Raw genomic sequence first — 13,153 nt, 5'->3', positions numbered from 1 at the left:
ACTTACTAAAAAAAAAGACTCTCCAAAACAAAGGACAGTGGTGAATTTCATACTACCCTCCTCCAATGATCCCAGCATGCGATAATGCCAGGCAGTGATCCCCTGGGCATGTGGTGGTGGGAACTAATTTATGGAAGAAAAAAACCACAAACCACAGAAATTTTAAAGAACCCCTTTCCCCCATATACACACACTCAGATATATAGTAGGATTACAGAGTGGTCAATACAATTAATTGACGAGGAAAGAGAGAATTCCAGCAGCCTTCATCTTGAGTGAATAAAGTATGCATTAACTAAGGCTTTCTGATTTTACTTTCACCTCTCTGGCCTCCCATAACTCTCTGGTTTTTTTTTTTTATTTATTTTTTTGGCATCAGAGCTTGGACCTCACACTCTTCTACACAGGCTCCTATTACCATGATGTTTTGCCTTACCCCTGGCCAAAAATGATAGAGCCAGGGACCACAGACTGAAAGCTTGGAAACCATGAGCTAAACCAAGTCTTTGTTCCTTTAAGTTCTCAGGTATCTTTGTTGCATGATGGAAGGCTAGCTGACACAGACAGGGCCTTGACCACAAGCAGCGGGAAAGGCAATAGATAAAAGAGCAGATAATACCACATGGACTGCAAATCATGCCAGAAACAAAATTCTCCTTGACCATTCTTTGGCCAAGACTCAACCCACTTACCATCTTTCTTAAGAGTCATTTGCTAGAGAAACTGGTGGGACCTGGAAGCCTGACCCTCCAGATAAGAGACTAGGATAGAAGTGTGGATGCAGGATGGTGGGCAGAGCAGAACTGAGCCAAGAAAGGAAGAGGGTCTTTCTGGTGGACTTCAATTGTTGACAATTCTTTTATTTCCGTTGGTTTCTAGGAAGTATTGAGATGGGTGTGAAGATTGATTGGAAAGTCTGTTGTTGGTGATGCTTTCCCCATTAGCTGTCTTTCACCACCTGACACACCACCCGAACACCAGTGGATTGAGAGTCTCTGAACTCTGTGCCATGACTTGGCATGGTCTCAGCTCAGCAGTTCTTATGCTGCCATGCCTGAGATTACTCTTGAGCTGTTCTCTTCTAATAGCTGGAGCTGTGTATTCTAAGTTGAACTTATCCCCGAATATTCCTTTTTGGCCTGACTTCTCTGTGGTTCCTATCATTAAACGGCTTGTCTTGGCTTACAATACAGTTGCGGGTTCCAAGAAGGTGAGAGCAGAGCTGCCAGGTCTTTGGGGCCCTATGTTTGGACATTCCATGCATACAGCGTTTAAGCTGGCCAACTAAATCACATGTGCAGCTCAGAATAAAGGAGAGTGTGTAGATCCTACCTCGTGAAGAGAGAAAGCATGATGATCTGAGTGTGGATCCTCCAAACTCATGAAAAGTTGAACACAGTAGCTCATGGGTCTGTAAACCCAGTCTACACCTATAAGGAGTTGGAGGAGGGGTTGAGACAGAAAAGTCCCCAGAACTTCTGGGGGGCAGCTAGTGTGGTTTCCACAGCAGCAAACAGGATAGACCATATCTCAAAAATAGTGAAAAATGAAGACCACCAACACTTAAGGTTTCCCTCTGACTCTTTTACATGTATGTGTGGCACACACATGCCTCCACTCACATGCACACATATCACATACACAACACACACACACACACACACACACACACACACACACACACACACACACACAAAACCTCTTGATGGGAGAAATAGGCAAGTTGCAATGCACAGGGGCATGGCTCTCTGTGTAGAGAGACCTGTGACCATCTTTAGAAATTACCTGTTGTATGATTAAAACTGACCCGAAAACAAGGGAGTCACAAGTAGTTGTGTTTCAGCATACACATAAACTAGTCTTTAGTTTTTACCAAGTTTGAAAAGATGAACAATGAATGTTTCCTTTTAAAGGAAGAACGGACCATCTTAATATTCCAATCAACACCTGCCATTAATGTGGGCACAAAAGCCAGTGGCTCTGTCACTACAGGAAGTTCTTAATGGTTTAATACATCTTATTAATTTCTTTAAGATTTATTTTTAGGTGTGTGTATATGTGTGCATCTGTGTGAGTATGTGCCATCTATATGCAAGTACCTAAGGAGGCCAAAAGAAAGAGTCAAGTTCCCTGGAGCTGAAGTTTACAGGTAGTTGTGAGCTATCAGATGTAGATCATGGGAACTAAACACAGCTCTTCTGGGAGAGCAGCAAATGCTCTTAACTTCTGAAACGTCTCTCTAGCCCCCGAATTTTCTGATTTTTTTTAAATTCATATCTACAACTGTTTTAGTAGCTTGGAAATAAGGTCAATAAAGCCCCAAGAAAGACTTTCTTATGCTCCCTCTTGCTAAATATGCAACCATAATAAATTCCCCTGGCCATCTATTTAAATTAAATCTGTAAGTTAGCTTTCATAGGGGCTGTCATTTTTATTTGAGAAACTAAATGGAATAATGAAATCTTACAAATATTTCAAGTGGGAATGACTTAACCTCAGGAAGCATGGGCTACTTCATGAGAATCTTATTATTCCAGTAACAAAAAGGGAAAGAAATATAATAGGGACACAAACTGATGTTTTCTGTATACCTACCATGGCAGGGCATGTTGTATATTATAATCCTAAGTATTGGGGATATTATCACTCTTTTGCAGACTATCCATCTGAGTTTCTGCAAGGTAAATGACTTACTAGGGATGAGTAGTTAGAAGGCCAGGATTCCCTTTACATCTTCCCCTTTTCCTAGCTTATTTCCAATGTTTATTCTGATTCACATATATTTTATATATGTATTAAAATTATGCATTTTATTTAGCTTACTTTAAAAACATAATTGTATCCCAAATACTTCTTAGCTCCCGCACTTCACAGTCATCGTCTTAGTGGCAGCATGGTATTTTAACACATTTTTGGAATGTTGGACCAAAATTTGTATCATCATTATCCTGATATGAACATCTAGGTTGCTTAGATTAGGGCTTAGAACTCTGAATTAGATCAAATTGGGTTTAGTAAAATTGCTGAAGGTGTTTGTAATGATTTTGTGGATCACATGTCTTTCCCCCCCCTTTGTCATTTTCCTTGAGCATATTTTTATTAACATGTTTAGACCTGCTTAGATCATTGGCAGCGATTAAATACGTGAAATTAGACACGTATTTCTGTATCTCATGTTTTCACTCACAGAAACCAAGCACCTTTTGCATACTTCAAGAATGGTTCCTTGCCAAGAACAAACCTGTTTGCCCCTTTAAAGAGCACTTTTTGAATGATCAGGATGGGCAGAATCATGTAGATGATAGAAGTACCAGTATCTTGCTGTGAGGCTATAGGCACATCCCCACTCTGGCCAGTAGATGGCTCTGTTTCATTCACCCTCCTCTGCAGGTTCCTCCTGAATGGAACACTTGGAAAACCTAAGAGTGGGAGTCAGCCCTTTTGTCCCACCCTACCGTCCCATTCCTGACCCTCTTCCCTCCAGTCACCTAGTTTCCTGATTCACTGCCTAGGAGAAGCTGGAACAAGTGATTTGGGTATAAATACATGCTCAGTTTCACAAAGTAGGAACTGGTGGTGACTGAAAGCATTCTCCCCTGAGCTGAAGCCGATGCCTCTTTTTCTTTAAATAGCACCATGCTCACAACTAGAGGCTGCATTTCTGAGTCATAACAATTAATTACATTCGGAGGTGAGAAGACTGGATTTAACGCTCTAATGCGATTTGAATTTAGGCTGTTATCTCATCCTGCTGCTATTTAAAACAAAATCATTTTCCCCTATGGAAGTTTCTGCAACCAAGGATGGTTTCAAAGCTCATCTGAAGACATCCCTGGCAACTGGAGATTCCTATTTTAGCTGCCTGAGGGGTTTCATGTGTATGTTTGGAATTGCTAGATTTTATTAAATGAAGTGAATCTCTTTCAATTTGGCAACGTGATTAAGGAGAAGTAGGAGATCAGAAGGATGTATTTTATCAGGAATTTTCTAGGTGTTATGAGTATGCCAGGGAACTAGTTACTAGAAAAGGGAAAAAATTCTCATCTGAAAATGACAGAGACCAACCATATCAGCAAAGCTGGAAGGTACATTTACACACAGGGCTTAGGCACCTACCTACACAGGGTGAGCGGGTTTTTTTATTTATTTATTTATTTATTTATTTATTTTTTTTTAAGACAGGTTCAGAGCAAGGATATGGAACTCTGGAAGTGACAGGAAGGTCCAAGTTAGCAGGAGAGCCATGTGGATGTCTGGTGAGATAAAGATCAGCTTGTGGCAACACTGTGGCTTTGCCATTGGCTCAGTGGAACACCTGAGGTCCTAGATTTACCTGGGATGTATATCATATAGTAACTTCATAATCCAAAAGTCTGGAGCCTTGGGTCTGAGGAGTTCTTCACATGGCCCTGTGCACCTTGGGAAATGGGGCATCTATAGAACTGAGGAGTAGACTCTGGAATACTTCTGTGGAAAGTACTTCCCCCATGCAGGATGAGGGACAAGACCAGTTCTTCCCTGTGCAGGAACTGATGTTGACTTCACAAGGGTAATTAGGCTGTGTGAGGTCTTATAATGCTTTCATACTAGCCCTGCTGACCTCTGGACTTTCCCTTGCAGTAGTTTGGAGCCATGTTCTCCCTTCTCCTCTCTCTATTTGTTCTGCTTTGGAAACTCTACTGCACACATCTTGTTCCCACATTGTTCCTCAGCGCTGCAGGCCCAGGTACCCATTCTAACTCTGTCAACCTCCCCAGAACCCCTATCTCAGATGGGTTTGCATCCCAAGGTGTATCAATGGCCAGGAACTCCCACCTCCATGCCATCTGAGTGCATTGTTCAAGCCCCTCTTTGGTCTTGTGACCTGGATAGGTGACCCAAACTTCACATGCCTCATTAGTTCCACTGATGCTCTGGGGGTAGTCACACTCATCTTGCAGAGGTGCCCAGAGGATGGGGAGAGCAGGAACTGTATGAGTGCTTTCTGAAGAGAAGGGCTGGACTGGGGACCTCCAGCCTGGGAGGCCAGTGTGGTGGCTGCGTGGGTACTGAGAGGTCCTTTGGCACCTGGCAGATCTGGGGATGCTTGTTGGTGAGCTAGAATGTGACTTCTCTCTTAAGGCTCCCAGGTCCTTTATCCAGCAGAGTCCCACAATCACACTACTGCCTCTTGTCTTCAAGTCTTTCTACAGGCATTTCCAAAGGCCCTATTGAGGACACTCTCCTCTGCTTTTTTCCATACACCAACCCTTTTACTTTTCTTCCCAACACTTCCAGTGGGTCTTTCCTCCATCACCACCATCTCCCTCACGTAATGTAAGCTCAGGAGAAGGGTACGCTTTGTTTTCTGAGCACCACCATATCTCAAGAACTTAGAGAAGCAGGTGGAGCATAACAGGCGCTTAGTTAACAAGGGACGGAAGTGTATCCCAGCATCATGCCACGTGGTGTCCCAAGTGATTTCGAGACTCCTACTGAATGGAACCCGGTGGGGCATCACTCTCTTGCCACCATGCCCCTTTTCCCCAGCCACTTTGTGCCTTTTCCCAGATCCTAACGTGGGGTCTTGACCAGCTTCTTGCCTCTGTGTTTGCCCGCTGCCGGGGGTCTGCAGGGTGCAGACCCCACAGCCCAGGGCGCCGGGTCCCCCCTGCAGACGCCTGCCCGGGCATGCTCAGAGCGCGCAGGTCCGGGTGGTGGCGGGGGGAGGAGGGAGCGGCCACGGCGCTGGGCCCCGGGCGGAGCTGCGCAATCGTCTGAGCTGCGCACCGACTGGCGGCGGGAGCTGAGCCCACAAGTTGCAGGCAGCGGAGCGCCACCTCGTCCCGTTCGCAGCCCCTGCGCCCACCGGCTACGGCCGGCGCCAGGACGCTCAGCCCTCAGACGCTGATCCCAGATGTGACAGCGGGATCGCGGCCCCTTCTCCTTCCCAGCACGATCCACAGAGTCTCGCCTGCTTCTCCGCTGCCCAAACCCTAAGGCTGGAAGATGTGGCAGCCGGCTACTGAGCGCCTGCAGGTAAGGGGCACCCGAGAGGCTTGGGGCCAGCCTGGAGGAGGAGGTGCTGGGCTGACATATCCACAGTGATGCTTTGGCCCATTTCCAGAGATTTAAACCCCTACCTCTCCCCGACCCCCCAATCCTGTAAGATGCATCTACCGGAACTGGATGCTGTGGGATCAACCAGAGCCCTGCACCCATCCAGGGTCAAGGGATGGTGAAACTGATCAAGGGGCTGCCTCCAGCCTTACAACTTTTGGCTTGGAGGTGTTGATGTGCATGGTGATAATAAATAGCGTTAGACTTTCTGAACAGCATTTAAGATTGCATCCCACTGACACAATTTACTGCTCTGAGGTTAGGATATTTGAATCTCTCTCTCTCTCTCTCTCTCTCTCTCTCTCTCTCTCTCTCTCTCTCTCTCTCTCTCTCCTCTAGGAAAAGACAGAACAAATCATTTGTGAAAGCATGAATTTGCCAATATAGTTTGGAAATGTCAAGCTTGGTTTGGCTTGGTTGTGGTATGAGACGTATTTTCTTTTCCCCTTATTGATTGGCACTCTCCTCCTTCATGTCCCCTGAATCTAATCTCCTATAGATATTTGAAAGACAAAAGTTAATTTCTACCAGGAATGATGATGTCCCAGGTCATCCCACCAAAAGTTTTTCATTGCTGTCCCCTGAAATGTCACAGGGTCTTTGATTCAAGTTCTGAAGCTAGGGAGCTGGAAGAGGAGAGATAATACAGGGAAGAAGGGAGTTTTCCCAGCTCTGACTCATCCAGTGACACTTTGGTCCTTGGGATGGCCCTGGCTGGAAGGTTTGATGACTGCCATTTGCTCACAGATGCTCTCCAGGGGAACAGCAGCAGCTAGTCTCTAAATCCTACAGCTAGACTTTTGGCAGACTCAGGGCCACACTGTTGCGTAGTAAACTTTGAAGAAGTGTTTAAGCAGTAAAAGTACAGCATGGTTGGAGGTTGAGTATCGCCAGGAGACTTATGTTGGAGAGGCCAGGATACTAGCTGACTTGGGACGTTTCTTAAACAACATCTTAAGCTCCAAACACAGACTGTCAGATGCTCAGCAAAGCCAACTCCGCCTCCCAGCCCGTATATTATACCCAGCCTTAGCCTGTAGGGGGCATTGCATTTCGCAGAACCAGATTACCCTCACCCCACAAAAAAACCCTTTTCCAATGTTCCTCAGGACTTCAACTTGGAGGGAGCATGTTCTCATTTATAGAACCCTAGATTCCAGGCCAATTCTTTCAGGTCTCAAACAGATTAAATCAAAACCTTTGGCTAACTTTGGAGATGAAGAGGTGGTGCCCAGTCTCCTGACCCCCTCTCTAGTTTATTAAGAGAACATCAGAGTGCCCTTGGGGCAACTGTCACAAGGTAATCTAAGTATATTTCATAAGTGGTATCAGATGTCAGTGATGCATTCGAATTCTTCCTCTGGTTCTAGGCCTGAATTCAATTCCAGAGAATCAGAATGGGTGAGTGGAGGTGGTGGTTGCCATCCAAATACTGAGAATAGGTCTTGGAAATCTTTTCAGAGATGTGGTCACAGGCCCTCAAGGTGCTGTGTATTGCCTGGCACTCTGTGCCTCTGAACCATTTTTATTTTTTGAAGTTATTCTTACTGGCCTATTTCATTCCTCTCAGCTCTGTAGCAAATGACCCTTAGCTTGCAAGTGGTCTGCCTTTAATCTCTCTGTGGATATTTCTCCTTGATTGACATGTTTCCTTGTACTTATGGGAAACATACACATGTATTTTGGTGTGAGCATTTTGTAGTTTGGGTATGCTATGAATCTGCTTTTATTTAAGGTGCCATGCTGAAAGAGCCTGGATTTTAGGTTTCTGGAAACTGTAGTAAACACTGTACAACAGCCAGTCACTGTTGGAGGCATTTACCTACAGCCAGTACCACTACATGGCTCCAAATTTAAAAATCTTATCTCAGATCTGAAGATCTGTAAAAGTTAGCCAAATGGGGAGCATGTTCTTCATGCTCATGGCTTCTTCCCAAATTGCTCCTAGATTCTTCTTAAAGACATAGTTTATAGGTTTGTGGTTTTTGCATCTTTGAGAGGGAGTTCTGGAGGCTGAGTTGGTGAGACAGCTGCTTGTAATAAGTTACTTATGCTGCTTGCCTGGGTCTCTCTGTCAAGTGGTTACCTCTATCATGTCTCTGCTGTCTCAGATGATTTTCAGCCTCTTTTAGTCCTCAAGATACAATCATACAGACATAGTGGTTTCTGGTTCTGATGTTTCCATGCCTAGATACAAAAGGCATGGATATGGCAGTGGGGATGGTATTGGGTGGGGAAATTGCCCGCGAGCATGCTTTTCAGCAGATCTTAAGCCCTGCTGTCTGCTTTCAGATATCTTCAGTCTTACATACTCACTTATTTTTTTCCCTCACTTATTTTCAATACAAACATTTTGAGAGGATCCAGAGCACAGGAAATACTTCAAGGAAGCATTCCATGAACTTCCCAATAGGACCAGGCCATCCATCAGTTGTATAAACACCTAGACACAGAAGAGGTCCAAGAGCAAAGAACAGTGTCCTTTCTTAATTGATTTTTATCAGTTCCCATTGGAAAGCTCAGAGGATCTGGGAATGTGGCCCAACTTTCCCGAGCCCAGACATTCACCCTCTGACTGACCCGTCTTTTCAGTGAATACAGTGAGGGATCAGGAGCTTGGAGAATCTTCCATCAGACTGAATTATTATTGTCATCATTATCTACTTGCTAACAACAACAAAAATGCTGCTTCTCTTTTCTGATTTGAAATTTAGTTCTTTGACCCAAATCCAGTCCAGACGAATGGACCTGTTGCCCTGGGCAGGGCTGAGCTGGGTAATTTCTCATTCAGTCACAAGAACTGTGGCCACTTCATCTGCTCCCTTGAATGTTAAACTGCTGTGTTGCACTCAAGTTCTTTCCTGGGTGCTTCTGCCATTGAACATATAATAGGATCAAAAGGGACATGAAGACTTAAATCATCATCCCAATTTTTTAAAAATGTAAATATGAACTCCTCCTTTTTCATGTTCTCCTATGCAAAGTTGACTTTTTTTTTCCTGTAGAGACTCACAAGAGTTACAGATTTTTAAAGAGGCTGTTTGAGGCAGGATCTTTTCAGACAAGTGAAGGGGGCTTTCAGAAGAAAAGGCTAAGTCTTTTTTTTTCTTTCAAATAGAGATATTACTTCAGCTTTGATACTCCAAAATCTGCCTGGGTTTTCCAATGGATTTGATGATTGCTTCCATTGGTCTTTAGAAAGACCAAACCTAACCAGGTAAGGGTGTTAGTTATGTGTTATAATTGACACATAAGCTCCCAGAGGAGAAGAAGGATCGTGATTCAAAGACTGTCAAAACAAAGGAGGCCAACACATCCTTAGGGGTGGGGACATTGTGAAGATGGAGTGGAACTCCATCTTAACAATGCCTAGCAGATAAGTTCTAGCAAATTCTATGACTGTGTATAAAGCACTTTCTCATAAGATACTCCGTAAAGGTTCCAGTTGAGTCATTTCTGGGAGATCACCCCTTTTCCATTTTTATCCCTACATCTGGGTTTTGTTTTCTCAAGACTGGAACCCCTCTTAGTCTCTTCACTCTCATTTAGCCAGTGCCTGTGCCTTGGACAAAACGAGGAAGTGTAGAAAGAAAACCAGGGCTACACAGAAAGCCATCCTTGCCTGGCCTTACTTTTGGTTTCCTGTTAAACTTCTGGCTGATAAAGAGGTTGACCTTTTCTACTTACCTTTCCCAGGGAGATCCATGCATCCCTCTTTAGGTCCTCCTTGTTAGGCAGCTTCTCTGGAGCTGTGGGTTGTAGTCTGGCTGTCTCTTGCTTCACATGGAAGTTAATGAGATCTCCATGAATAAACTGGTGGTGGTGGGCACAATGAAGGGTAGGGTATGGGGAATCAGTACATAAGGAAACGGGGTGGTCGAGCTGGAACAGGGATGGAGTGGGAGAGCAATGAAAGAGATGCCATGATAGAGGGAGACATCATGGGGATGGGGAGAAACTGGGTGCTAAGGAAGTTCCCAGGAATCCACCAAGATGAACCCAGCTTAGACTACCAGCAATAGTGGAGAGGGTGCCTGAACTGGCTTACCCCAGTAATCAGATTAGTGAATATCCTAACTGTCATCATAGAACCTTTCTCTAGTAACTGATGGAAGCAGATGCAGAGATCCACAGCCAAACACCAGGCTGAGCTCCAGGGGTCCAGTTGAAGAGAGGGAAGAGGATTCTGTGAGCAAGGGACATTGAGATCATGATGGGGAGACCTACAAAGACAACCAAACCAAACTAGTGGGAACTCATGAAATTTAGACCAATACCTGTGGAGCCTCCATGGTACTGGACTAGGCCCTCTGCTTAAGGGGCCCCCTGGCAGTAGGATCAGGATCCATCCCTGGTGCATGAGCAGGCTTTTTGGAGCCTACTACCTATAGTGGGACACCTAACACAGCCTTTAGGCAGGGGGAGGGACCTGCTTCTATTGAATGTACCAGGCTCTGCTGACTCCCTATGGGAGGCCTTGCCTTGTTGCAGGAGGGAATGGGAGGTGGGTTGGTGGGCGGGGGAGGCTAGAGGGGCGAGAGGAGGGAAGAGGGCGATCTGTGATTCATATGTAAAATGAAGAAAAAATTTTGTTAATAATAATAATAATAAAGGTTGACCTTTGCTGGTGCTGTGACAGTATAGGTGACAGAGTGACTTTAAAGGGATTTCTCTTGGCTCATGGTTTGAGGGAATACAGCCCACTGCATTGGAGAAGACGTGTTGGCACAGCCGACTCCATGGTAGGGGTGTGTGCTGCTAGGATTCTCCACCTTTCACATCTCAGAGAGAGGATGAGAGGTGGGGTCCCGGCTCCCTACTCAGTGGCCTGCTTCCTCTAGCTCGGCCCCACTTCTCACAATGGATCCACTAGCTGGGGACCAAGCAGCCAAGCACATAAACCATGACCAAAGTTTCCATTAAAATGTTTCTTGAGGGTTTCAGCGGCGGGCGGTGGGGGTGGTGATATTGTGTCTCCTAATATATTGTGTACCCTAATAAACTTATCTGGGGTCAGAGAACCGAACAGCCACTAGATAGATATAGAGGCCAGAAAATGGTGACACACACACCTTTAATCCTAGCATTCAGGAGGCAGAGATCCATCCAGATCTCTGAGTTCAAAGCCACACTGGAAACAGCCACCAGGCATGGTGACACATACCTTTAATCCCAGGAAATGATGGCAGGAAGCAGAAAAGTATATAAGGCATGAGGACCAGGAACTAGAATTTTTTTAAGCTTTTAGGCTTTTGGGTAGTTCAGCTGAGATTCGTTCAGATGAGGACTCAGAGGCTTTCAGTCTGAGGAAACAGGATCAGCTGAGAACTTGGCAAGGTGAGGATGGATGTGGTTTGTTCTGTTGCTCTGATCTTTCCCCATTCACCCCAATACCTGGCTCTGGGTTTGTTTTTATTAATAAGGTCTTTTAAGATTCGTGTTATAGGGAAGAGTATATTGTTCCCCAGAACTGCCTTTCGCTTGTCCTGCTGCATCATGCCTGGTGTATCTTTTCCTGATGCTGAGTGGATTGTTCTAGATTGATGTCTCCATTGTTATGGCAGTTTTGCTTGTCCCCTGAGAAGTGACAGTGACGAACCAGCTATCACAGCAGCTGGAGACCATTAGACCTGGCTCATCAGGTGCACTGAGAACTTGGGCAGTTGGATGCTTTGCCAGGCAAAACCAAACTCACAGCAGGAACAACAGACCAGGGTGAGAAGGTGATAGCAGCTGACTTGCCCAGCACCTATTCTCTCTGGGTGGCACTACATTGAGTTTTATACAAATTATCCAGATCATTTATTTCCCATAGCTGGTTTTATTCCCATTTTATAAAGAGATGGGAGGCCAGCGAGTTGAAATGATTTGGCCAGGGTCAGGTAGCTAGAAATGGACCGAGCTAGAGTTTGACCCAAGAGGTTTGGTGCAAGCCTCACTTCCTACCCAATTCACTAATTTGTGGGAGTGTGAGACAAGGAAGGGTATGATGGACATGCTGGTGCTGATGCTGCGAATACATAAGAGGAGAACGATGGTTGCCTTTTGCTCAGAGAGCTCTCTACCCCCTTCTCTGGTACAAGGGATTGAATTTAGGGCCACACACACACACACACACACACACACACACACACACACACACACACACACACTGGGTAAATGTTCTACTGCTAAGCTGCATCCTTGGCCCTTATTCATTCGTTCGTTCGTTCGTTCGTTCGTTCGTTCGTTCGTTCGTTCGTTCGTTCAGTGTGAGATTTATGTATCCCAGGCTGTTGTCAAACTCACTGTAGCCTTGAACTCCTGGTCTTCCTGCTATACTTTGTCAGCTCTAGGATTGCAGGCTTATGGCACTACATCCATTTTATGTGGTGCTGGGCATCAAGCCTGGGGGGCTTAATGCATGTTATGCAAATACTTTACCAACTGGGCTATATCCCCAGCCATTACTTATATTTTTTATTTTGGGCCATGGTCTCATCCAGTAGTCTGGGCTGACTCTGAACTCACTCTGTAGCCCAGGCTGAGGTTTGTGAGCCTCCTGCTTCTGCCTTCTGGGTACCTGTGGTGTCAGTCTGTACTTCCGTCCCAGGCTGGCTCTCACACTTCTTATTGCAGCAATATGGTTGGCTATGTTAACCCAGGGCTCCTTAAGGTTTGATGATTTAGGTTTTTGAGAGAAATAAGCTACTCGGTCACATGATGGTTGGAATTCCCAAGTGTTCTTTGAGATGCGTTCCCAGTGGAGCTCATGGTATTTATTTGGATAGTTTGCCTGAGCTCAGGTAAGATATGCTGAGGAAAAGAGGCTGGAAAGATCCAGAACTTGTGCTTCAAAGAACAAATCCCTTCTCCTCAGAGACCCTCTCCTCCCACCAAGTTCATCCTAAAGTTTGCACTTTTGCATCTTTTATAGCAAAGCACAAAGCACTATGCCTTCTCCTCCATGAAGAGAACTTTAGAGTGGCCAGTGGTTAATCAGACATGAGTTCCCCTCTCTTAGACATTCACTGTTTTATATCATTGACTTCCTTCAAGCCAGTCAGCAAAATCC

The 13,153-nt window shown here is 45.2% G+C and overlaps 1 protein-coding gene across 4 annotated transcripts in view; it reads left to right on the top strand.

The window, feature by feature from the left end:
- Pid1 (phosphotyrosine interaction domain containing 1) overlaps nucleotides 1-13,153 on the top strand; it is a 261,901-nt gene that overhangs the window by 19,375 nt on the left and 229,373 nt on the right. Inside the window, exons 1-2 of one of the 4 annotated variants that reach the window (XM_076549425.1) lie at nucleotides 5,740-6,018; nucleotides 9,218-9,316. The exons of 1 other annotated variant lie outside the window; for it this stretch is intronic. Coding sequence is in view for 2 of the 3 variants with exons in the window: in XM_016002693.3 (XP_015858179.1) it covers nucleotides 5,989-6,018 (30 nt within the window). In the remaining variant the exon portion in view is untranslated. Of the gene's footprint in view, nucleotides 1-5,691; nucleotides 6,019-9,217; nucleotides 9,317-13,153 lie in introns of those variants that run through there. 2 more of the 4 variants (XM_016002693.3, XM_042259713.2) reach the window with 2 other exon arrangements.

Source organism: Peromyscus maniculatus, chromosome 13 (assembly GCF_049852395.1).
Source record: "Peromyscus maniculatus bairdii isolate BWxNUB_F1_BW_parent chromosome 13, HU_Pman_BW_mat_3.1, whole genome shotgun sequence".
Lineage (NCBI taxonomy): Eukaryota > Metazoa > Chordata > Mammalia > Rodentia > Cricetidae > Peromyscus > Peromyscus maniculatus.
The sequence above is the reverse complement of the archived record's forward strand: the minus strand, read 5'-3'. Positions and strand labels throughout refer to the sequence as shown.